The sequence below is a fragment of the Rosa chinensis genome, chromosome 7 (genome assembly GCF_002994745.2).
Source record: "Rosa chinensis cultivar Old Blush chromosome 7, RchiOBHm-V2, whole genome shotgun sequence".
Lineage (NCBI taxonomy): Eukaryota > Viridiplantae > Streptophyta > Magnoliopsida > Rosales > Rosaceae > Rosa > Rosa chinensis.
In genome coordinates this window covers 11,961,834-11,982,762 of record NC_037094.1, presented here as the reverse complement: position 1 = coordinate 11,982,762, position 20,929 = coordinate 11,961,834, and the positions used below count along the sequence as shown (strand labels likewise).

The 20,929-nt window shown below is 41.0% G+C and overlaps 5 protein-coding genes across 5 annotated transcripts; 4 read left to right on the top strand and 1 right to left on the bottom strand.

Moving 5' to 3' along the window:
* Positions 1-916: 916 nt before the first annotated feature.
* Positions 917-3,325, bottom strand: LOC112175413 (polygalacturonase 1 beta-like protein 3). The gene has a single exon (XM_024313087.2). The coding sequence runs from the start codon at positions 3,103-3,105 to the stop codon at positions 1,195-1,197; it is 1,911 nt and encodes a 636-aa protein (XP_024168855.1). The 5' UTR covers positions 3,106-3,325; the 3' UTR covers positions 917-1,194.
* A 2,273-nt stretch (positions 3,326-5,598) lies between these two features.
* On the top strand, positions 5,599-7,696 carry LOC112178762. Its single transcript, XM_024316975.2, has 5 exons — positions 5,599-6,034; positions 6,309-6,554; positions 6,922-7,003; positions 7,166-7,380; positions 7,474-7,696. Exons 1-5 carry the CDS (start codon positions 5,673-5,675, stop codon positions 7,592-7,594), a joined length of 1,026 nt encoding a protein of 341 aa, XP_024172743.1. The 5' UTR covers positions 5,599-5,672; the 3' UTR covers positions 7,595-7,696.
* A 1,153-nt stretch (positions 7,697-8,849) lies between these two features.
* LOC112180022 (E3 ubiquitin-protein ligase SIS3) lies at positions 8,850-12,186 on the top strand. The gene is made up of 10 exons (XM_024318512.2): positions 8,850-9,155; positions 9,244-9,282; positions 9,378-9,444; positions 9,544-9,617; positions 9,973-10,111; positions 10,196-10,288; positions 10,389-10,454; positions 10,544-10,660; positions 11,179-11,292; positions 11,563-12,186. The coding sequence occupies exons 1-10, from the start codon at positions 9,127-9,129 to the stop codon at positions 11,935-11,937; spliced, it is 1,113 nt and encodes a 370-aa protein (XP_024174280.1). The 5' UTR covers positions 8,850-9,126; the 3' UTR covers positions 11,938-12,186.
* An 851-nt stretch (positions 12,187-13,037) lies between these two features.
* Positions 13,038-17,392, top strand: LOC112176235 (protein EXECUTER 2, chloroplastic). The gene is made up of 11 exons (XM_024314072.2): positions 13,038-13,430; positions 13,757-13,873; positions 13,957-14,022; positions 14,154-14,260; positions 14,340-14,421; positions 14,688-15,374; positions 15,834-15,960; positions 16,049-16,218; positions 16,307-16,381; positions 16,645-16,737; positions 16,864-17,392. The coding sequence occupies exons 1-11, from the start codon at positions 13,098-13,100 to the stop codon at positions 16,963-16,965; spliced, it is 1,959 nt and encodes a 652-aa protein (XP_024169840.1). The 5' UTR covers positions 13,038-13,097; the 3' UTR covers positions 16,966-17,392.
* Positions 17,393-18,451: 1,059 nt separating this feature from the next.
* Positions 18,452-20,723, top strand: LOC112176236 (CASP-like protein 4A3). Its single transcript, XM_024314073.2, has 3 exons — positions 18,452-19,163; positions 19,519-19,654; positions 20,320-20,723. Exons 1-3 carry the CDS (start codon positions 18,607-18,609, stop codon positions 20,512-20,514), a joined length of 888 nt encoding a protein of 295 aa, XP_024169841.1. The 5' UTR covers positions 18,452-18,606; the 3' UTR covers positions 20,515-20,723.
* The last annotated feature ends 206 nt before the right edge of the window (positions 20,724-20,929 follow it).

Below are 20,929 nucleotides of genomic sequence, written 5' to 3'. Positions count from 1 at the left end.
CTATTCGGAATCAACTCATACATACTATATTACTATGCGCTATGATCCCTTCTGCCCAAAAAGGGGAGAGAGGAGAGAGAGAGAGAGAGAGAGAGAGAGAGAGAGACAAGAAGAAGAAGAAGAAGAAGAAGAAGAGGAGCTAGTTGTAACTTGTAAGCATGAAAATAGTTTGCTGGTCCCGAAAACATTATGCATTCCTATGCCTAACGTACCATGCCATAAAGTCCTTGCAGCACACTTTGATCCTCATTGATGCAATATATATGGGGGCATGCAAGTGATCGAGTGCAATCTTGTCACTTCTTTCGCTTTGGCTTTAATTTGGGTGCACTACACGCTACACTATGCACTCTAAACAGCAAAAAAATGGTGCATGCTTTCGATTTGGATCCCTTTTTGACTACATTACTACCTAGTGTGTACAAACACAGTTTTCCCCCACAACACGCGCACTACTAGCTGGCTATTACCAGCAGTAGATTGAATCATCACTTCCAGTACATAGTGATGATGGACTAACAACATCCTTCCGTTTGACGCCTTGGAGAATTATGTTAGGCTCAAACAGCGATTTTCGGCCAGCGGCGCCGAAATTCTTAGCTCCAAGCTAGATTCAAGTTCATTTGAATGCTCGATCTCCGTGCTATCTTTTGCACAAGAGCTAGTCCCTTCTGGGACATTTTTGTCCATCCCTCTTTTTGCCTTTCAGCATCATATCTAGCTACTTTTTGACTAGTAATAATAATATTAGTGGAGGATCAGACACAATATACGCAGAGAGATTGCATATGTTTTTGATGGATTGATCAATGCCTGCGGTTAAAGCTAGCATTGCTTCCAGAAGTATTTGGGAGATACTCGAGCACCCTTTTAATTGGCTTTGTAGAAACAGTTAAAAGTGCTTTATACACACAAGCACAGAAACGTTTAAATATGCGTAAATCACATATATCGTACTTAATTAGATACGCTGCTAAGGTTTTTCTTGGTTGAATTACACGTACCTAATAAGCTAGTTTGAGATCATCTCAGAGAACAGAAATTCTGGAAGAAAAATCAGGGGAAAGCAAATGAAGGCAATTCCATAGAAGCAATCAAATTGCCAAATCAAAAGGGCTTGAGACGACAACAGATCAATCCGGCTATGTAAATTAATATGTAAGACAAAACCAAGCTACTGCATTTTACGGTCCTTTAATCCGCTACTGTCCAAGTCATGTCGTTTTCAAAAATCCAGTGGCACACTTCAGTATTTCCGGGACTGGACCCCAGTGCCACGAACGCACCATGTCCCGGGCTCCACGATGACGTGTCAAGATGACAAATCGCAACACCGCGATTGATCTTGTTTCGGCTCGCCACATCGACAATATCAGCCTCGTAAACCCTAACCTTGGGTACAGAGTGGCAGTAATACAGTAAGTACGGGTACAAGCTCTGATGACACGAAACCGATTCCGTCACTCGTCCGCCGTTGATTCCGCTGACCTTTCCGATCATCACCTTCTGCTTAGACCCGCTCACATTCTCCGTGGTCCTAACCACCACATTGCGGCCGAGGACCGACACAGAGAAGTCAATCATGTCTTCCACTGAGCCCACGCACCGCTTCGTCTCACCGGGACTCGGGGCCCTTTCGCACTCCGTCAGCGCGTTGATTATCACGCGTTCCGCGGCGGAGTTGTCGCCAGCGTGAAATAACTCCCTTAGCTCCGACATCCTCGCCGTGGAAAACGGTAATTTTGACAAAATAGGCCGGGGCAGAAACGACCTTTCCGGCATTTTGTCGTTAATGTCGGGCATCACCATTACATTCCCCTGCTTCAACAAATATTCTCTAAAGAACTTGCCCGGCTCAACCCATCTATTTACAGAACTGCCACCACTCGCTCTGTTTTCTTCAGAATCAGTTGCAACAGTGGTGGAGTTGCTGTACTCAGCAAAAGCAACACCGTTTTTGGCATAGTCTTTGAACGAGCGGCCCAGGCTGTAAGATTTGAACCCGACAGTGGTCCGGCCCGTCGACCCGGCTCCGTACTCCTTAAACGAATCATTTCCGAGATTAAACGACTTGCCGTAGTTCGAGAAAGTCACTTTCCCGGAGTTCGAGTTCCTGGCGTAAGACTGGAAGGAATCGTCGCCGACGTTGGCTCCGTTCCGGTAACTCGAGAAGCTGTCGATCCCGGACTTCCCGCCGGCTCCGTAGCTCTTGAAATTGTTGTGCGGGTTATTACCGGAGAGACCGTACCCTTTAAACGAGTCGTTTGCTGCGTTCCCGGACTCTCCGTAACCCGTGAAACCCGACCCGACTATGTTGGCGTCTCCGGCGTAGCTGTTGAACTCGTTCCGGTTGGCATTGCCTTTCTTGCCGTAGCTGATGAACGTTTCGGAGCCGGCGTTGGTGTCGTCGCTGTAGCTGGTGAAGGAGAGCTTGTGGTTGTTGGAGCTCGAGTCGTAGGAAGCGAATCGGAGATTGGGGACGTTGACCCGGTCGTGGTAGCTGTTGAAATCGCCGGATCCGGAAACGGCGCCGGCGGCGTAGTTGGTGAAGCTGTCGTTGGCTACATTGGCGTCGTGGGCGTAGCTGGTGAAGTGTTCGCTGTGCGAGCGGGAGGCTTTGCTGTACTTGGTGAACGAGTCTTGCGGCGAGTTCAGCTCGGCGGAGTAGTTCTTGAACGAGTCGGCGCCGCCGAGCCGGGAGGTGCCGTAGTTGGCGAAGTCCTTGTTCGCATAACCGGTGAAGTTTGCGTCTTTGGATCGGGCGGCGGCGAGTTGCTCACCAGGTGTCTGTGAAAATGCGTCAAAGGAGCAGTAGAGGTTGGCGAGGGAACAGAAGGAGGAGAAGTGGGAGGAGAGTGAGTTCTGGGCGGCGAGTTTGGTGAGAATCGCGGAGTCGATTGGGTTTAGGTTTGAGGCTTTGGAGAAGAGGAAAGTGGGCTTTGGGAGATGGTTGGAAATGTGGGTGTCCCAGTAGCGGATCAGTGAGGCTTTATGTGTGAATGGGTTGGGTTGCTTAGTTGTAGCTTGATTGCTGCTACTTGAGCTGCCCAGTGAAACAGAGGATGAGAGTGATAGGAGGAGCAAGAAGAAGAAGAAAATGCTCATCGTGTTCAGCTGGAAACAGAGAGAGACAGATGAGGACTGAGAAAATTAGCCTAGTTTCAGAATAGCATAGAGCTTTTTTCTTATGAATGTTGTGTTGCTTTCTTTTCTTTTGCCATAGGTTGCTTTTATAAAAAGCAAATATGCCGGGTCTTGTAGTGTAACTGTCTAGCTCTCTGCATAAACAAGTAGTAATGAAGGAGTACTATACTACTATTAGCTAGCACGTGTTCTACGGTCCTCCCTGGAGTTTGAACTTTGAGGTTATATTATCTTCATCGAGATTATAGAAGTAATGAAGGAGTACTAGACTACTACCTAACATGGTGATTTTTAGTGCTTCGGAATAGTGAAACACTAGAGTCCGAAATTATATGATTAGCTTATTGTTTGAGATAGACACATCTCAAACGAAACTAGTAACAGCTCATAGTTTCAATATCTCGTCGACATTATAGAACTTTACCCAAGTTAAAAAGGTTCGGTTTTGATTTAGTAAAACCTTGGAGAAATGATGGCCTAGTTTATTTGAGGGTTAGGAAATCAAGGGCATAAATTAAGCAGGGGAGTGGGTTGCTTTTCAGTGAGATGGTCAGTTTGTGTTCTCAGATGAGTTATGGAAAACAGAAGTCAGATTTTATCGAGCATATTCTAAGGGGACACTGATATCGAAAGGGTAGCAGTGTGTATAAATATATGTTAGGAACCCGAAGCTAATGTTCGAGACTTGGACTTTAGTCCATGGAGTTGTTAAATCCCAGATCAGCTTCGAATTAGAAAAATCCAAAATCAAAGATGCTTCATTTTTGGCTTAAGTAGCCCACTAATTTAGTGCGGCGTGCATTTCAGTTAAAAGAGTTACTAGTCCCTGCTATCTAGGAAGTCACTGGTGGACAAAGATGTAGATCACCAACCAACTTTGTATATAGTTTTTAGGTATGATTCTCATATTTTTTGTTTGAAATTTGGCAAGGAGGCTAATAATATGTTTGAAAGGAAAGATCTCCCAAATTTTGCAATTCTATTTTGTCACAAATCATACTTGATTTTTGAATAATTTATCAAATGAGGTAAAAAAAAAACGTGATGATGATCCGCATCAACCGGTTATGGAGGCACCGGTGTTTCTTTGGCACGTCTTGACAGCGTTGATGGTGGTGGTCCTGAATTGCTTCAAAGCTCAAATTGTTTCTCTCTGGTTGGTATCTGTGCTCAGCTTGGTGTTTTGGCCTTGGTTTTTTTACCCTGGTGGCGGAGGCATCATGGTTTCCGGCGGCGCTGCTAGTGGCTGAGATGCGGGCGGTGGTAAGGTTGGTGATGGTGATAGCGAGGCTTTGTCTTTCCCCATGAGTCACGGCGAGGTAAGGTCTTTCCCCTTGTCCATGGCTTTGCTTCCTCTCCTAGGTGCGACAATGGTGGTGGTGGCTGTGCTGTTTTGCCATGGTGAAGATGATGCGCCGGCCGCTGGCAGCTATCTGCTTCTAGGATGGCTAGGGTTTGATTCAGGTCTAGGGTTTGTTGGGATCTGAATGTGGGCCTAACCCATTATATTTTTATTTTTATTTTATTTTCTTTTCCCTTTTGTTGTTGGGCTTGGAAGTGACATGCCACGTCTAACACATTGGGGGTAGGTTTTTCTTTTTTTTAGTTTTCACATGTGGAACTGGTGGGGTGTGCTTTTTGAGAATGGTCGTAGTCGGCTTGGCATCCCCACTTTTGTTCTGTATATGTAGGGCTCTTGAAGTTGGAGTGTGTTACTTTGTAGGAGTTTGTTTCCAGTTCGTGGCTGGCTTCTTGTAACGGTTACTACTGCTTGTGCTTGGGTCCGATTAATAAAAGTGTTTTCGTTTCTCCTATAAAAAAAAAAAAAACTAAATTTGTAATTTGTCCTGATAAATTTAGTTTTGAGAAAGTGCATGTTGAAGCAGATTCAAAACTGTTGAACTGTTAATCAATTGCACATTCTTTGACAGACATCAAACACCTTACCTCTTTCTTTGGAGAGATTTTGTTCACTTGCCTCTTCCATTGAATAAATTCATTCCTCGTATTCTTGTTAGAAGTAAATTTGCTGATTGTTTGTTTGACTAAATTAAAACACTCTTTGGCCTCAAGACAATCATAGACGTGAAGACTTTTTAGTCCTCAACTATGTTAGCTAGAGGTCTATTCTGAAGTAGTTGTAGACTTGTAGTCTTCAAATTCATAAACGACATCCCCACCAATCTTTCATAACTGAAAGTGACTCAAAAATTGTTATCCATTGTATTGTTGGTAAGATGAAGATTCCTTGGAGAATTCAAGCTCTTGTGGCTTGTGGCTGATATCAAAACTATGTCTCTTTAGTTTTCTTCTATAGTTTTTAGACAATTCTATAGAGAAGCTAATTTGGTATCAGATCATTTTGCTTACCTTGATTATTTTGTCCCTACTACTTTGGTCTGGTTCAATTGCCTCCCTTTATCTGTCCCTAGCGTTCCAATTGGATTAGGTCGGGAGGGGGAGGGTAATTTAGTTTTGCTATTTTGCGTTCTATTGTATCAAAAAAAAAAAAAAAAATCATAAACAACATGTTGTGCCACATAATCAAACGGCATTCCGTTTGGTCCATCAGTTGGGATTTGGAGGGAGATGAGGTCAAAGGAGAAGAGCAAAACCAAACCCAGAGCCCAGAAGACTCAGCCCACAAACACCCGCCAAAAATGATAGTAACATCTTCTTCCTCCCTTGCAAACCCCCCTCATCTTCCTCTTCCAACTCCATCAACAACCTCCAAAAACCCTAACAATGCATTCCTACCCATCAGCCGCCGCAACCTCCTTGCTGCCCTCACCCTCACCGCAGCCCCTTTTGCCCTCGACCCCATGTCCGTACAAGAGATAGCTTTTGCTCGTGGCCTCTTCCAGATGCCCCCAGTTAGACTCAGCAACAGGTAATTCACTAAACCCATAACTTTTTTTCCATCTTTTCTTGTTGGATTGCTCTTTGGTTGCTCAGAAATTCAATGAAATGGAAAATGGGGTTTATGTGGATTTTAGGTTTATGTTGTTTGCTCTATGTTTAAATTGATAGTTTTGACAGCATTTTAGTGATATATGTGATTGGATTGAGTAATGGTTGGAGGTTTAATGTGTTTCAACTTTCAATTGTTGTGCATTAGTTGTGGAGTTGTTGCTAACTGTTGTTGGGTTGGTGTTTGTGGGAAGGTATTTTCTGGTGAGGGCTGGGGAGTCTGAATATGAGAGCTGGGGGGTGATTAACACGAACCCGGTTGCGAAAACTTCTGTTGATAGCGGGTTGTCAGAGAGAGGGAAGAAGCAGGCGGTGAGGGTAGCTTTCGACTTGAAGGAAATGGGGGCTTGTGACACAAGCTGTTGGATTTGGCCTTCTATCACTCAGAGAGCTTACCAGACTGCAGAGATCATTGCATTGGTTAACGGGGTCACTCGAAGGTATGCAAGTTAATATTCCATTGGTTTTGAGACTTCTAAGCATGTATAGGAGTAGAAGAAGATCATGCCTTTTGAGTTTTGACACAATGAGTACTAAATGCTTACTCGATTAAACCTTGCTTGAATTTTGGTTTGTTTCAAATCCAGAACATCAGAATATATGGTTTGTTATTGTGTTTCCTGCTCTCTTGGTTAGCAATTGAAGCCTAAATCCTTTAACCTGAATTATAATGATGATTTTAGAGGCCAATCTGGAATCACATTGCTATGATAGAAACCTGCTGTTCAAGTACAACTTCATATGATAACTGTCCATATATGTTCGCTTGCTGCGATAATCCCTTTTTCTTTTTCTGTTCTGCTGCAGTAACATTGTCCCAGAGTATAGCTTTCTAGATGCCCGTGGCTTGGGAGCTTATGAAGGAAAGAACCTAGAAGCTGTTTCAGAAGTAGCATTTCCATCTGCTTTCACTTTTTTGAACTTTCGGATTGAATCTTGAATACCCTTCTAAATAGTAGAGACTTGTAATCTACAATTCTCCTGTGACTCAACCAAGTGCAATACTACTGCTCATTGACATCAAGTCAATAACATTTGTGTTCCTACACAGGTATATGCATCTGATACTATTTCTCCAAGAATCAAGCCTCCTCCAATTGATGATGGAACCCCGAATGAGAGTGTCTCCGATGTGTTTGTTCGGGTGGTACAGCTCATGTCCATACTCGAGACTCAATACTCTGAAGACACAGTAATAATTGTCTCGCCAGATTCAGACAATTTAACAATCCTACAAGCTGGTATAGTTGGACTTGACTTGCGAAGGTAATTTGACACACTTAAACCCCAGTATTATTCTCGGCGAGACCCATGTCTTTTTAGTTTGAGATAAATAAGAAGCGTATTTCTAAATTTCAGGCACAGAGAACTTTCTTTTGCACCAGGAGAAGTCAGATTTGTTGATACCGATAGTGTACCTGCTTACAAGCAACCCGCATCAGCTATATATAAGTGTTTGAATCCACCAAATTGTACCTGAACATCATTTCTGTCTTTAACTATGTAAAGACTAGTGAAGTGATCATCTCGCTTGTTTATAATCATCGTCAATATATTGCTGGCTCCTTGTTCGGTTTCCAATTTTCCATGATTTATTTCTATTCTCATGAACGAGGAAAAGAGGCATGAAAATATACAAGTGTTATCCACCAAATGAACACTACCGGAAGAAATTTGTTTAAGGCGTTACACATTTTACTCGTACTTCCACTACCAATATGAGTAATCCCACTTATGAGATGAGTAGTTCTGTGAGTGCTATAAAAAATTCCACCAACGGTGCCGAAAGTACTGTTTTAATCCGTGAATTGAACGATGCCTCATATGACGTTGTAGTTTTTTACAATTCTTTATAGTTTGAAATAAGGATTAAAATATTTGTATTTACATATTTATCGGAACTTTGAAAAAGGGAGATATTGGGAATATAGGAGAAAATATATTGTTTTTGAAAGAGTCAATTTATTGGAATTACATATAAATACATATGAATGTTAACTTGTTCTACATCCAAAAAGAGATTTGGTTGAAAAGCGGCTGGCTGGTCTATGAAAATGCAATAATCAGAATAAGACATATGACTTATATAGTACGAATTGTAGTGATGAATATGATAGTCATAGATCTCTTTAAAGTTGCCGATTGTTTCCCCTATAAAAGGATAATAACCCAATAGTTTGTTCTCCTTGTCTGAATCTTTAATATAATTGAGGTCAATCCCATATAATTGAGAAAGATGAAGAGAATGAGTTACTTTTTGAAATTGTTTCATCATGAATTCTCCTTGTCCAAATTCGTCTACATGGAATTTCTCCTCACTATGATTTTCTTCGAAGGGAATACTTTTCATCTAAATTCGCTTTGAGGAGATTTCTCCTCACCCATATTCGCTTTGAGGAGATTTCTTCCAATAGAGTGGGATATATCCCAAAATTCTTCACTTTATTGGGAATATATCCTAAATATCTAATATATCGGGGATTTTTGACGATGTCAAAGAAATTTTAGAGAAAACGGTATAAGATAAGATATTAACCCCTTAAGATATATCAACTCATCCAACAATAGAGATATTGGCAGATATATCGAAAATATAACAGGTATTTCAATCATTAACAAATCCCTACAGTTTGGGCACGCATGCGTAATTACCACAAACAATTTCTGATGAATAAATAAATAAATAAAAAATAAAAAAGTGGAACTTCTGAGTCATAACTCCGTAACGGCGTGGAGTAATGAGCAAAAAGATACGGTCAGCATTTTCGAGTTTCCAAACTTCCAAAAGATCAAGTCCATCTCAGAGTCCATAGACTGCGACTCGCCGACTCAGTGGTGGTTCACCGTTCACTCCCTCACCGCCTCTCTCTCTTTTTCCGGCGAGCTTTGTTCTCTCCGAAATCCCTCTCCTTCCGCGAAAGATCGGAGTCCGATTCAAACATTTCCTTCCTGAAATGAGTATCGTCGGATCCTGTGCCTCACTCGCAGCGATTCGCTCATAGCTTGACCTCCATGGCCATCAGAGGCGTCGATTTCAAGTGGTCAGTACCTTTCTCTTATGCTCCGCCTAGGTTAACTCTGCCAGGTTTTTTGATTTCGAATTGTGAATTTTTTTTGTTTGCTTTGCAGGTACGATGGATTCTTCTTGTCCATGCTCGCGACCAGTGTGTATCCTATTAGGGTTTCAATTTCAATCTCTGCAATTCGTTTTTCGTTCTGGATTATCTGTTTGTGTGGTTTTCCTTAATAGGTTTTCTGATAAGAGTAATTGTTGCGATTAATTGGAAGCGGTACCATACTTGTACATATCCGTTGCATATATGGATTGTGGTAGGTTCTGGATTGTTAATTTGCGCTTGTTTTGGATAATATATGCTTTTAATTTCATCTGTGGTGATTATTATCATTAATTTTTACTGGTATCTTCAGGTTGATTACACTACAGTGTTTGTATTTCGCTTGTTGATGTTTGTTGATAATGGGCTGGCAGCTGGAATGGGTTTGTAAGTCCATTTCTTAGTGAATGTACATCTTTGCACTTGCTTAATTTTCTTATATAGAAACAACAAGAATGTAATGACACTATTAATTAGCCTCCAACAGGGTTTCCTTTGTGTACATCATAAGTGAAGTAGTTGTATGTTAGAGTTTTCAGTGTATCCTGGATTTAGCTGTGGTTTTCGATATTGGGGATGATAGAGTTTGATTACAAAGATTGGGAAAAAAAAAATAATAATAATAAGAGAGCCCTTGATAGTCTCGACTCACCTCAGATTCTGTGTAATATTGCCCTGGTTTTTTTTTTATCTGGGGTGGTAATCTGTGTAGCTGAGTCCCTTCAAATCATTATGCTTGTAGGGATTTTGGGTGGCAGCAAAGATATGCTCGTTTCTGTGGGAGAGTAGTGGTTCTTTCAATTCTTTCTCTGCTACTCTATCCATTTCTTTGGGCTTGGACGGTCATTGGGACTCTGTGGTTTAGAAGCTCGAAGGACTGTGTAAGTTGATATTCTTTGTTCTCGGCAGATTAATAATATGCAAATAAGCTTAATAATGGAGCTGATGGATCTATTCGCTTGCAGTTGCCTGAAGATGGACAGAAATGGGGCTTTCTTATTTGGTTGCTTTTTAGTTACTGTGCACTACTTTGCATTTCGTGCATGTCACTTGGGAAGGTTAGTGGTGCCTTTGTAGTTGTACATTTTTTAGAATAAACCAGGACTTTGTTATAAATACTTTCATTTTTCAATGTGCCTCATTGACTCCTCTTTACAGTGGTTGACACGAAGACAGGCACACTTAGTGCGTGCTCAACAAGGGATTCCTGTATCAGAGTATGGGGTAAATCCTTAAACATTTGTTTGTATTGCCTAATCGTATTTCCAGACCCTGTGTCATACTCATGTTATTGGTTTCTTTTACCGTTCAAGGTTTTGGTTGATATGATCCGGGTGCCAGATTGGGCATTTGAAGCTGCAGGTCAAGAGGCAAGAGGAATGGGTCAAGAAGCTGCATACCAACCTGGACTTTACTTGACAACAGCACAGGTCAATCCCCCCATTCTATTGATAAGGAAATTGCCTATGTCCATGATTTGAAACATTTTTCTGTTTTGAGTCTAATGATTGTGTCCTTTGCTCCTTTTAAGCCCTAAACTTATATCCATAAGTCTATAACATATTTTTTTTCTTAAGCACTTGGTTGGAATATTGGTCTTAGGCTAGTCAAGCTATTTATGTATCAGTAGTTTAACTGATTCCTGTACTCAAAACTAATATTTGAAAGCAGTGCCTAGGAAACAGAGATTTGGGGATTTTAAAGGGTGTTTGTCACGAGCATGCTTGTGTGCATATGCATATAGTCTCGTTGGAAACTGGTCACTCTGTCTCAAACATACTGTCTCCCTTCAGAGGCCTGTTATTAGATTCTTTTTTTCTCTTTCAATAATGTATTGTTATTGTGCTTTACTAGTGATCAATTGAGAGGAGAAAGAAAAATTCTGGTTTCCTCTCCTTAAAATCTTTTGTTCTGTATGATGACTGACTATATTTTCTGATGGTTGCAGAGAGAAGCAGTGGAGGCACTCATTCAGGAGCTTCCAAAGTTCAGGTTGAAGGCTGTTCCAACTGATTGCAGTGAATGTCCAATCTGCTTAGAAGAGTTCTATGAAGGCAATGAGGTAAATCTTATAATTATCTATCTTACTTTTAAAAACCACCATAATCTCAAGTTTTAAACCAAAATTTTGTATGTTCACTATTTAGATCTTAATATATGAATTGCATAGATGGACTCTTTCTGGGGCTGTCCGTGCAATGTCAATGGACTTGGGAAAAAATAATTAGGGGAAAACTGCATCACAACTTTGCAGACCATTGCACCCACTCACGCATACTTATCTATATATATTTTAGGATGGTAAGGATTCTTAACGGAAATGATGGTGCAGGTTCGCGGCCTACCTTGCGCTCACAATTTCCATGTGGAATGCATCGATGAGTGGCTTCGATTGAATGTGAAATGTCCTCGGTGCCGTTGCTCAGTCTTTCCGAATCTCGACCTCAGTGCTATTTCCACTCTCCGAGCTGAGTCTGAACGGTCATCTGTCATGTTAACTGCCAACCGGTATGTGAGAACCCAACCATCAAGTCAGAGCTATATGCTGAGATTGCAGGGTTTGCTCCACCCAGTCCATACAGAAACTGCAAGCAATGGGGCGGACACTGCTTTGGAAACTGCTGAGAATGGGGGTGTTGCCATGTCTATCCGGGATCCATCAAGCCCAGGACAGGTCCCTTCTGTTGGACATGTTAATAGTTGTTGAGCCCACCTCCACTCCACAACGGCAATAATAGACTGTTCATATAACTGCGGTTTCTAACCCTCATGCCAAGGAAGGCTTTATTGGTGTTATTAATCTGTACCAGGCCATCATTGCTTGGCATTCTTTTGTAATACCTGTACTAAAAAGCTTTTGCCACGGTTTTCTTTGTAATGATATACGGATTCATGGTTTAACAAATGCAGATTAGATACTCAACTCATGGTAAGATACTTGTGGTTTCATTGTCAATGGTCCTCTTCTTTGCTGGCTGTTTCCGGAAGTTTTTTATTTCCATGTAGACATTGAACGAGTGAATGAGAGAAGAAGAAAGCTCAAATCAAAATCAAAGATTGAGACTTGACCCAACCATAATCCAACCTTTAAAGCAAGCCTGGCTGCCCGAGTATGGTAGCTATTATTAAGCTTCAGTGAAGTGTGGTTAAACTTCAATAGCATTCTTTAGTAGTTTCCCTCCCGTTAAAATTAGACTAAATTCTCGATTTCATTCTCATAGTGCAAGTGTGTGTATATATAAACATGTGTTAGTGCAAGATTAATTTTGTTTCATTTTCATTCTCATGTGCTCGTCAATAATCTCTTTTGTTTTTAGAATTTTCAATTTTCAGATGTGTTAGTGCAAAATTAATTTTGGAATTGAAATATAAAAACATATCTTGGAAAGAATTCCTTTAACCCGAGGATTCAAGGTGTCTAGACTTCATTAAAATGATAAAACCAAAAACAACCACACCTCAAAGGTCTAGATTTTGCTCAAGAGCATTTTTTTTCTTCTTCTTCTTCTTTACAGTGTTACTAGTGTATCACCAACGCTTTTCAGGCCTAAAGACTAATATCTTAACGCATATGTGAAATACTCTAACTGTGCTTCAATGCACAGTGTCTTACGCTTTTGATAGCTTGGTGACTATGCACTGCTTAAATTACAAGTCCCACACGTTTTTGTTAACTTTTTTCTAAGGGTAAATCAATTTTGGTAAAAAAAAAATCCAATTGGTAAAGAATACCCAAGAAAGATTTTGGGCCAGGCCTTTGCATGTAGAAAAGTCTCACACGAGTTGATTCTATCCATATATCTCTTTCTCTTTGTCATCAAATGCTCCGTTAAACCACCAGCTCAGAGACACTGAGAACCAGAAGCGATGGCGGTGGCCAATTCCTGGGTCGCGGCGGGTCAGGCAGCAATCCCGGTAGCCCAATTCGGACCCTTCTCTTGCTCCGGTCTCCTATCCAATAATAAGTCCATCAAATTCAACCACGCCAATAAAAATCTCGGCTGCCTTCTCACTTTCTCCGTCCAATCCAAGCCTTCGTCTGGTTCGAGTAGGAATAGAAAACTGTGTTGCAGTTGTGGTGGCGAGAATAACAGCACTAGTGTTGACTGTACCGGGTCTTCTTTGGAATGGGATTGGAACCAGTGGAGCCGCCATTTTTCTGAGATTGAACAAGCAGAGAGCTTTGCCTCTGTGCTCAAGGTTTGTCGAATTCTCCTTCTTCTTCATCCGGATGCTCAATCCTATCGAATTTTCGTTCAATACTTCAATCGTGAAAATGCATGGTTGCTCAGTTTAGCTTTTGGTGCTTATCTATTTTTGATTGATTGGATAAAAGCGTAACCAACCTTTTGGATTCTTTTTCGAAATAGCCCCGAGACTGTTGAAAAGAGATTTTTGGACCTTGTGTTCTTCTAGTCTTTCAGAGGTTTAGCATTTAAAATTGAAAGATTAGAGCTCAATCAAGAACATGTCAAATCACCTTTTTCGTTTTTTTTTTTGACTTGATGGTGTTGTGCTTTTTCTAGTTTCAACTAGAAGATGCAATTGAGAAGCAAGACTTCCAAGAAGCTATGAAACTGAAAATGGCTATTGCAGAAGCTACATCAAAGGACACGGTTGCTAAGATCATGTCTCAGTTGAAGGTGAGATAAGCATTTGTGTCACTGTAACCGGGACCTGCTTATAAGAACTTGTTTGTTGACAATGGGCGGTGATATGTTTGCAGATTGCAATTGAGGAGGAGCGCTACCATGATGCTTCAAAATTGTGTAAACACACAGGCAGTGGACTGGTAAATCTTATCTAATTACTACTCGCTTCTCTGTGTGTGTATCTCGCAGTTTCTAATGAGCTTATCAGTTTAGTGTGCTTTGAGGTGAACTTTTTTGTTATGTTCGTAAACTGTTCTCTGTAAATGAGCAGGTAGGCTGGTGGGTTGGCTACCCAAAAGATTCAGATGATCCCTTTGGAAGACTCATACGAATAACTCCTGGTGTTGGTAGATTTGTTGGCAGGACTTACAGTCCAAGGTAAGATACTTTGGTCTTTGGGTTTGGATTTAGGTGACATATGCGGGTGAACATTACAGTGATCATTATTTGTATGCAGGCAGTTGGTTACAGCATCTTCGGGGAGTCCCCTATTCGAAATTTTTGTCGTTAAAAATGCAGATGGGACATATGTTATGCAGGTGATGTAAAAATTTACAGATGCTTCTGATAGTAATATTTGATTTTATCTATGGGCTTGCACCTCAAGTTTATTACTGTAGAATATGGCATGGCTCTAATTTGGCTGATGATACTTTGCTTAAACTTTATTAAATTATTGGAGAAGTTAATTTGCACCAACATGTTCCTACCTCATAGCTCCATTTTAAAAAGCACTCAGTGTGGGTTAAGTTCACTTCAAGTCTAGTAGTCTAGAGCATGACTCTGATATTGGATCTGTTATCAGGTGGTGTACTTGCAACAAGCCAAAGCCAACTCCACTGTTGCACCATCCAAACCTGAAAAAGGCTCATCTACTCCTGAAGTTAAGAATGCAACTGTAGTAGATGTTCAGAAAAATGAAGATAAGGTAGAGAGTAGCGAAGAGAAAGGACTTAATATTGAGGGAGCAACTGAGGAGGGTATAAAAAGTGTGATAAATTTTCTGAAGAAAAAACTTCCAGGACTGAAAGTTAAAGTTATGAATGTTGATGTTGCTAAGGAAATAATGGAGGACGACAATTCGGTAAACCAGCTGATGCAAGAAAATAGTGAAAACTCTGAATCTGATGAAAATTCTGAAGATGAAGTTGATACTTTGGACGAAATTCAGCCTGATGAGGTCACTCTAGGAGAGAGTGGTGATACCATAGATGATGAAAAAGATTTGGACATGAAACTTTTTATTGGGGGAATTGTACATAATGAGGATACTGCCACCAAGGATGAGTATGTTCGTCGACCTGCTGAAATCAAAGATATGGAGAGAGAATCTTTTGTGCTGCATATTCCGGGGAGAAGCCTAGATCATGATACTAGAGAAAGTAAAGCATCCAAGATAAAAGTGGCAGCTCAAGCAGCTAAAAGTGTCTCTGAGCTTATGCCATCTGATGTTGCCAAGGCATTTTGGAACTCCGACAAGCTTTCTCCAAAGGTCAGTTGAGCTCTTATGCAATCAGGAATAACTGAATAAGTACGGAATTAAATTTAATTGAAAACTCCGCTTGGTCTTTCTTGGTTTCTTGAATAGACTGATTTAATTAGATACTTTGGTTTTAGACGTTAGACTCATGGTTTACAGTGATTTTGGAGTTGGAACCTCTAAAGATTATTCATTCTTGATGCCTTTTTTGTATTTCTTTTATTCTATGCCCTTATAGTAATGCAGTATATAATGTCTTAAAGTTGCATCAATGGCGATTCTGTAAGATTCCATGTTTCCTTTTTAATCCAGAATTTCAAATAACTGGTGGAAGTTTGTTTCAGTCAAAGCATAGTAAACTGTTTAACATACTAAACAGTTCAAAACCATCTGCTTGAAATATTAAGCATTCCTTGGATAATGTTAATTTTAGTTTTTTTTTTTTTTTCCTTCTTCTTTAATTGTATGTAGGTTACCAAAAATATGCGTGAAATAGTGAAACTTGCTGTTAGTCAAGCACAGAAGCGGAGTAGATTATCTGAGTACACAACATTTAATCGGATCAGCACCTCACGAGGGGATCTTGATCCATTTGAAGGTGAGTTTTCTTAGTGTCCACCTTCATTTCTTTTATTCTTGAATTAAGCAGGACAATCCTCAAATGAATTCTACTGGTTGAACTATAGGTCTGTATGTTGGTGCATTTGGTCCTTATGGCACTGAGGTAGTGCAACTCAGGCGTAAGTATGGGCACTGGAATGGTTCAGATGACAAAGACGATTCTGGCGATGTGGAGTTCTTCGAATATGTTGAGGCAGTGAAGCTAACTGGGGATCTAAATGTTCCTGCTGGCCAGGTTTATCACTACTCTGTGCAACCACATGTTCACTTTATGCATGCATCAGGGTTTTTAATACTAACCATGTGATTTCTGGATATTCCAGGTGACATTTCGTGCTAAAATTGGGAGAGGGAGTCGTCTTTCCAACCGTGGAATGTATCCGGATGAATTAGGAGTGGTAATGATACTGGCATATCTGTATGTTCTGTAGGAATACTCCATTGACTATATCAGTACCATAGAAACTAGTCCTGAAACCGCACCTTTTCATTTGCGTGTACACTATTTAATGCCATCTTTTTTAGCTTGAGTTTATTAGACCTTACAATGAACTTAGTAGCACGCATATTTGGGGCCTAAAGCTCATTGCATTGAACTATTAGATTGTCTGCATGAAAATGAAATTCTGGACATATGCTTATTAAGAGTTCATTTGTTCAGGTTGCAAGTTACAAGGGCCAAGGAAGGATAGCAGAATTTGGCTTCCGAAATCCAAAATGGGTTGAAGGAGAACTACTCCAACTCAATGCCAAGGTGATTAAACCAGTTCAGGATGTTTTTACTAGCACTTCTTTCCTGAAGCCTAATTGGCCAGCAAACTATTTAAGGATAGCTTATATTTTTAACGCTTTCCTTCTCTGGGTTGATGTTTTAATGTAGGGTATTGGACCGTATGCCAAAGGTGCAGATCTTGGTTTTCTTTACATTGTCCCAGAGCAAAGTTTCCTGGTATTGTTCAATCGCCTGAAACTACCAGAGTGAGCCAATTGTATCATCATTGGCTTGATACTTACCCACCTAGATATGGCATGACATCACACACTCAATGTGAGAGAATTAAAGAACCCATGTACCGTATCCAAGCAAAGAAGGTTGGTTTACCCTGGTGAAGTAACACATATGATGTATTAGTTTCTGGCATTTTGTTTCCACCCAAATTCGACCTTTTCCCCCCCTTTAACTTCTAGAGCTGTATATCATTTTTGCTAATTGACCAAAATATAATGCGACAAGTACTGAAAGTGCTATGAGAGCCCCAAGTCGTGAACCGTTTCCAGATATTGCTGAGGCTCCCTTTGTGTTGTATGTTAATATATATATCTACAGACTAGAGGCATAATTTCTTGTCATGTGAGAATATAGTGGTGAATTACATAATGGCAAGTCATGAATGATTATTGAGCACCAAGTTAAGAAACTAGTAGATTCTAATCTGTGGTTTCTTAAAGTAGATTTTGTTAATTTAAATTCTAAAGGGGTTATGATTAGTAAACGCATTTCATTGTTTATGGAGATCCTTTTCTTGGTTGTGTTAGGTATATACTTTCCCCCTAGTAGCCTCTCGCCACACTGTCAACCACAGAGTGTGTATTTCCAAATTGTGATTGCTCGTTGATATTCCGATTCACGGTACATAACAATGCAGGCGGTGGGGGAAAACGTGTGGAGTCCATTAGCTTGAAAGATCCTATAATTGATTGATTATTGTGAATGTTACTGAACCCAGGCGGAATCTGTATTCATGAGGAAGAATGAAAAAAGTAGGGACGGAATTTTTGCCTTTAGCTTTTTGGGAAAGGATGGCGCACCACTAAAGAAACCCAAAAGAACTTTATATAAAGTTTCCACTCAAAGCTTCGCTTGTATTTTTGTAGGCTTGTATTTTGTTTTCTCTTGCTCAAGTCTTTAGTCTTAACAATGCAGCTTGGTCTTGGTGTTATAGTTTTCCACGCACTCTCTCCCTCGGCTTTTGAGTAGGATGAGGAATGGTGATTGTTTCCTTAATAACGTCGGACTGATTATACTTCCCACTTTTGTCCAACTAGGATAGGATGTGGCTTGAGACCCTAATCTCTCCTCGACTAAATTTCATGTCAAGAACTTGGAGATTAATCATCGGCAATGGTGTAGGGTTTTGATCAGCCGACGAAGGTATAACAACAGCATTGCCACAACTAAGATGAAGGAAACAGTGGTGTTCTCCTAGTCCAATCTCACGACTCAAATCTCATCAAATATTAATTCAAAGTCTATGAGTGAAAGTCTATGAGTTCTATGAATAATTGACCCAACTCGATCGAGAGTGAGTAACAAATTAACCTTGAAATAATTTATAGTAAGCCGTCGTGAAAATGATAGCAATAGTAAAGAATAACCAAACGATGAGGGACAACAAATTTGTTGATGATGAGGTGAAAGGTAACTTCATCAAGAAAATCAGGGCTCACTTTAGAGTAGAGTAGGTAGGTAGAGTGTTCATTGTCCAAGAAAGAAGCAGTTCCACGTAGAGCCTGTTAAAGACTCCCAAGTCTCTTCCCTCCACTTTCACTTTTCACCAGTTCCCAAAACTCACTCCTTCTTCTTCTTCTTCGTCGCTCCACTTTGAATCCAATAGAGCACCAAATGGATGCCCTGAAAGGCAAGCCAGCCATGAAGAAATCCTCCTCCATCAACTCCGACGACTCCGCCTGCACCGCCGGCTCCCCCCTCCGCTACCTCTCCCCCATGCGATCCGACGCCGGCGACCCCTCCGAATCCCCGCCCTACGCCTCCCCGGAGCTCTCCCCCCAGAAGCAGCCGCCCCCCGACAACTCCAAGGCCATCATGGCCATCGACAAGTTCACGCAGTACTCCCCCTCCCCCTTGCGGCCTCAGAAACCGCCCGAGAAGGCGCCCTCGCCGCTCGTCCTCTACAACAGCAACCGCGCCGCCGGGGAGGACCCCCCGCCGCCCTCGGTGCCCAAGGTGGCCGCTCCTAACGGCGTTCCCTGGCCGGCCGGGGGCGGCGCCGGGGTTGGGAGATCGAGGCGGCCGCCGAGGAGAGCCGATGTGTTGACGACGGCGGCGCTAGGGTTTCGGGTTAGCGAGTTGGTGCTATGCTTGATTTCGTTCTCGGTTATGGCCGCTGATAAAACTCAGGGCTGGAGCGGCGATTCCTTTGATCGCTACAAGGAATACAGGTCTCTCTCTCTCTCTCAGTTTTGAATTCTCAATTGGAATTTCAAGTTTTGGCCAACAATTTCAATTCAATTTGGATTCTAATCTCTGTAATCTTTGAGTAGTCCAATTAGTGCTTGTTTTGTATATGCTTGCTTAATTCTAGAATCTAATTGTTAAAAGTTACAACTTGAAACCGATTTGATTGCTCTGATTGATTTAGGTAGGGAGTTCAAATGGTTGGATTAGCGAAAATGAAAAGTAATGTCTATTGATAGAATGTTAAAGTTTGGAGCTCTTTGAAGTTTTACGCAATTTTTACACTTGTGAATTTAAATTTTTGGAGATGGGGTCATGATCAATATGATGTTCTGACAGGTATTGTTTAGCCGTGACTGTTATTGGATTTGCATATGCTGCTTTTCAAGCATACAATCTATCCTACCTGCTAGTCACCGGGAATTATGTGATCAGGCACCACCTTCGTCACCACTTTGATTTCTTCATGGATCAGGTGAGTCATGCAGCCTATCCATCTTGTTTGGCTTTGTATGATTCTGGTTTTTCCAGAGGAAAAAAATCAAACCAAAATCAGTTGGTTCAGTAAAAACTAAAAACACATTCAATACAGTGCACACACTAGCAGTAATAAGCATTTGGAATGTTGGACATGATTGAGAAAACTATAGGGGTGGAACTTGGAGGATTGAATCAATCATAGTTGGATTCATCTTGGGATGGTGACTCCATTTTTCCGAGTTGCACCCCTAAAAATCACAGTAATGCTTACTCAAATGATCAGAAGGGATTGTTGTTCATCACTTGTTGGTTTAAGGTTCATACTTTTATACTGGTATCTCTTACATAAAAATTTGGTGCTTCCCAATTTCCTCAATTCCAAGATCTTCTTTATGTTTCTACCTAGTACCCAGTAACTAAATTAGTTTAGCACTGGGCATCCCACTGAACTTCAAAGTGGTCTTCTCTCTGGTATGTGGGTCAGCTGAATATGGGGACTGGCTCCTCCCACTAGCCTCAAACTTTTATCTTTTCGTGGGTTGAATGGATTGGTCTGTATTGGGGTCTTAGTTTGACTCCAAGTAATCATTAGACCTGCATCAAATCATTGGCTTTTGCTGATTAATAATGCTTTGCCTTGTTGATCCAAAATTTTTGCAGGTACTGGCATATCTTCTCATTTCAGCATCATCATCGGCAGCCACCAGGGTCGACGACTGGCAATCAAATTGGGGAAAAGATGAGTTCACGGAGATGGCTACTGCTTCAGTCAGCATGGCCTTCCTCGCTTTCATTGCCTTTGCACTAAGCTCCCTGATCTCTGGTTACAACCTATGTACCCATGATTCTACGTGATCTTTACAATGAGCTGCAGACTCAGTTTTCATGTTGTGAGAAAATAATATATAGAATGTGAATGAAAATGATTGATTTTCCAGTGGTGTATAGCTTCAAACTAGCTATGTTTACAATATTAGGATACCTAGCAATTTCACGGTCATTGTTTTCTCGCTTTAAACATCTCATATTTAGTTATTTACAGATACCATAGTATTTATGGTATAGGCTTCTTAATAATGGTGACTGGGGATATAGATTAATTTTGTTCCATTTTTTCCCTTTGAATGGACCTTGAAGAAAATAATGGAAACAATGGTCACAGTGCTCATTTGGTTAATGAGCTGCAAGTAATGGATAATGTGATTCGCTCACATCTCACTTGAGTCAGAAGATAAAAACGGGGGTATGAAAATAAACTTTCGGCATTGGT

Coding starts and splice junctions, on each gene's coding strand:
- LOC112175413 (XM_024313087.2), bottom strand. CDS start 3,105: ATGAGCATTTTCTTCTTCTTCTTGCTCCTCCTATCACTCTCATCCTCT.
- LOC112178762 (XM_024316975.2), top strand. CDS start 5,673: ATGTTGTGCCACATAATCAAACGGCATTCCGTTTGGTCCATCAGTTGG. Junction 6,035..6,308: donor CCAGTTAGACTCAGCAACAG/GTAATTCACTAA, acceptor GTTTGTGGGAAG/GTATTTTCTGGTGAGGGCTG. Junction 7,381..7,473: donor GTTGGACTTGACTTGCGAAG/GTAATTTGACAC, acceptor TCTAAATTTCAG/GCACAGAGAACTTTCTTTTG.
- LOC112180022 (XM_024318512.2), top strand. CDS start 9,127: ATGGCCATCAGAGGCGTCGATTTCAAGTG. Junction 9,283..9,377: donor TCCATGCTCGCGACCAGTGT/GTATCCTATTAG, acceptor TTTTCTGATAAG/AGTAATTGTTGCGATTAATT. Junction 11,293..11,562: donor AGTTCTATGAAGGCAATGAG/GTAAATCTTATA, acceptor ATGATGGTGCAG/GTTCGCGGCCTACCTTGCGC.
- LOC112176235 (XM_024314072.2), top strand. CDS start 13,098: ATGGCGGTGGCCAATTCCTGGGTCGCGGCGGGTCAGGCAGCAATCCCG. Junction 13,431..13,756: donor GCTTTGCCTCTGTGCTCAAG/GTTTGTCGAATT, acceptor TGCTTTTTCTAG/TTTCAACTAGAAGATGCAAT. Junction 14,422..14,687: donor ATGGGACATATGTTATGCAG/GTGATGTAAAAA, acceptor ATCTGTTATCAG/GTGGTGTACTTGCAACAAGC.
- LOC112176236 (XM_024314073.2), top strand. CDS start 18,607: ATGGATGCCCTGAAAGGCAAGCCAGCCATGAAGAAATCCTCCTCCATC. Junction 19,164..19,518: donor GATCGCTACAAGGAATACAG/GTCTCTCTCTCT, acceptor ATGTTCTGACAG/GTATTGTTTAGCCGTGACTG. Junction 19,655..20,319: donor TTGATTTCTTCATGGATCAG/GTGAGTCATGCA, acceptor AAATTTTTGCAG/GTACTGGCATATCTTCTCAT.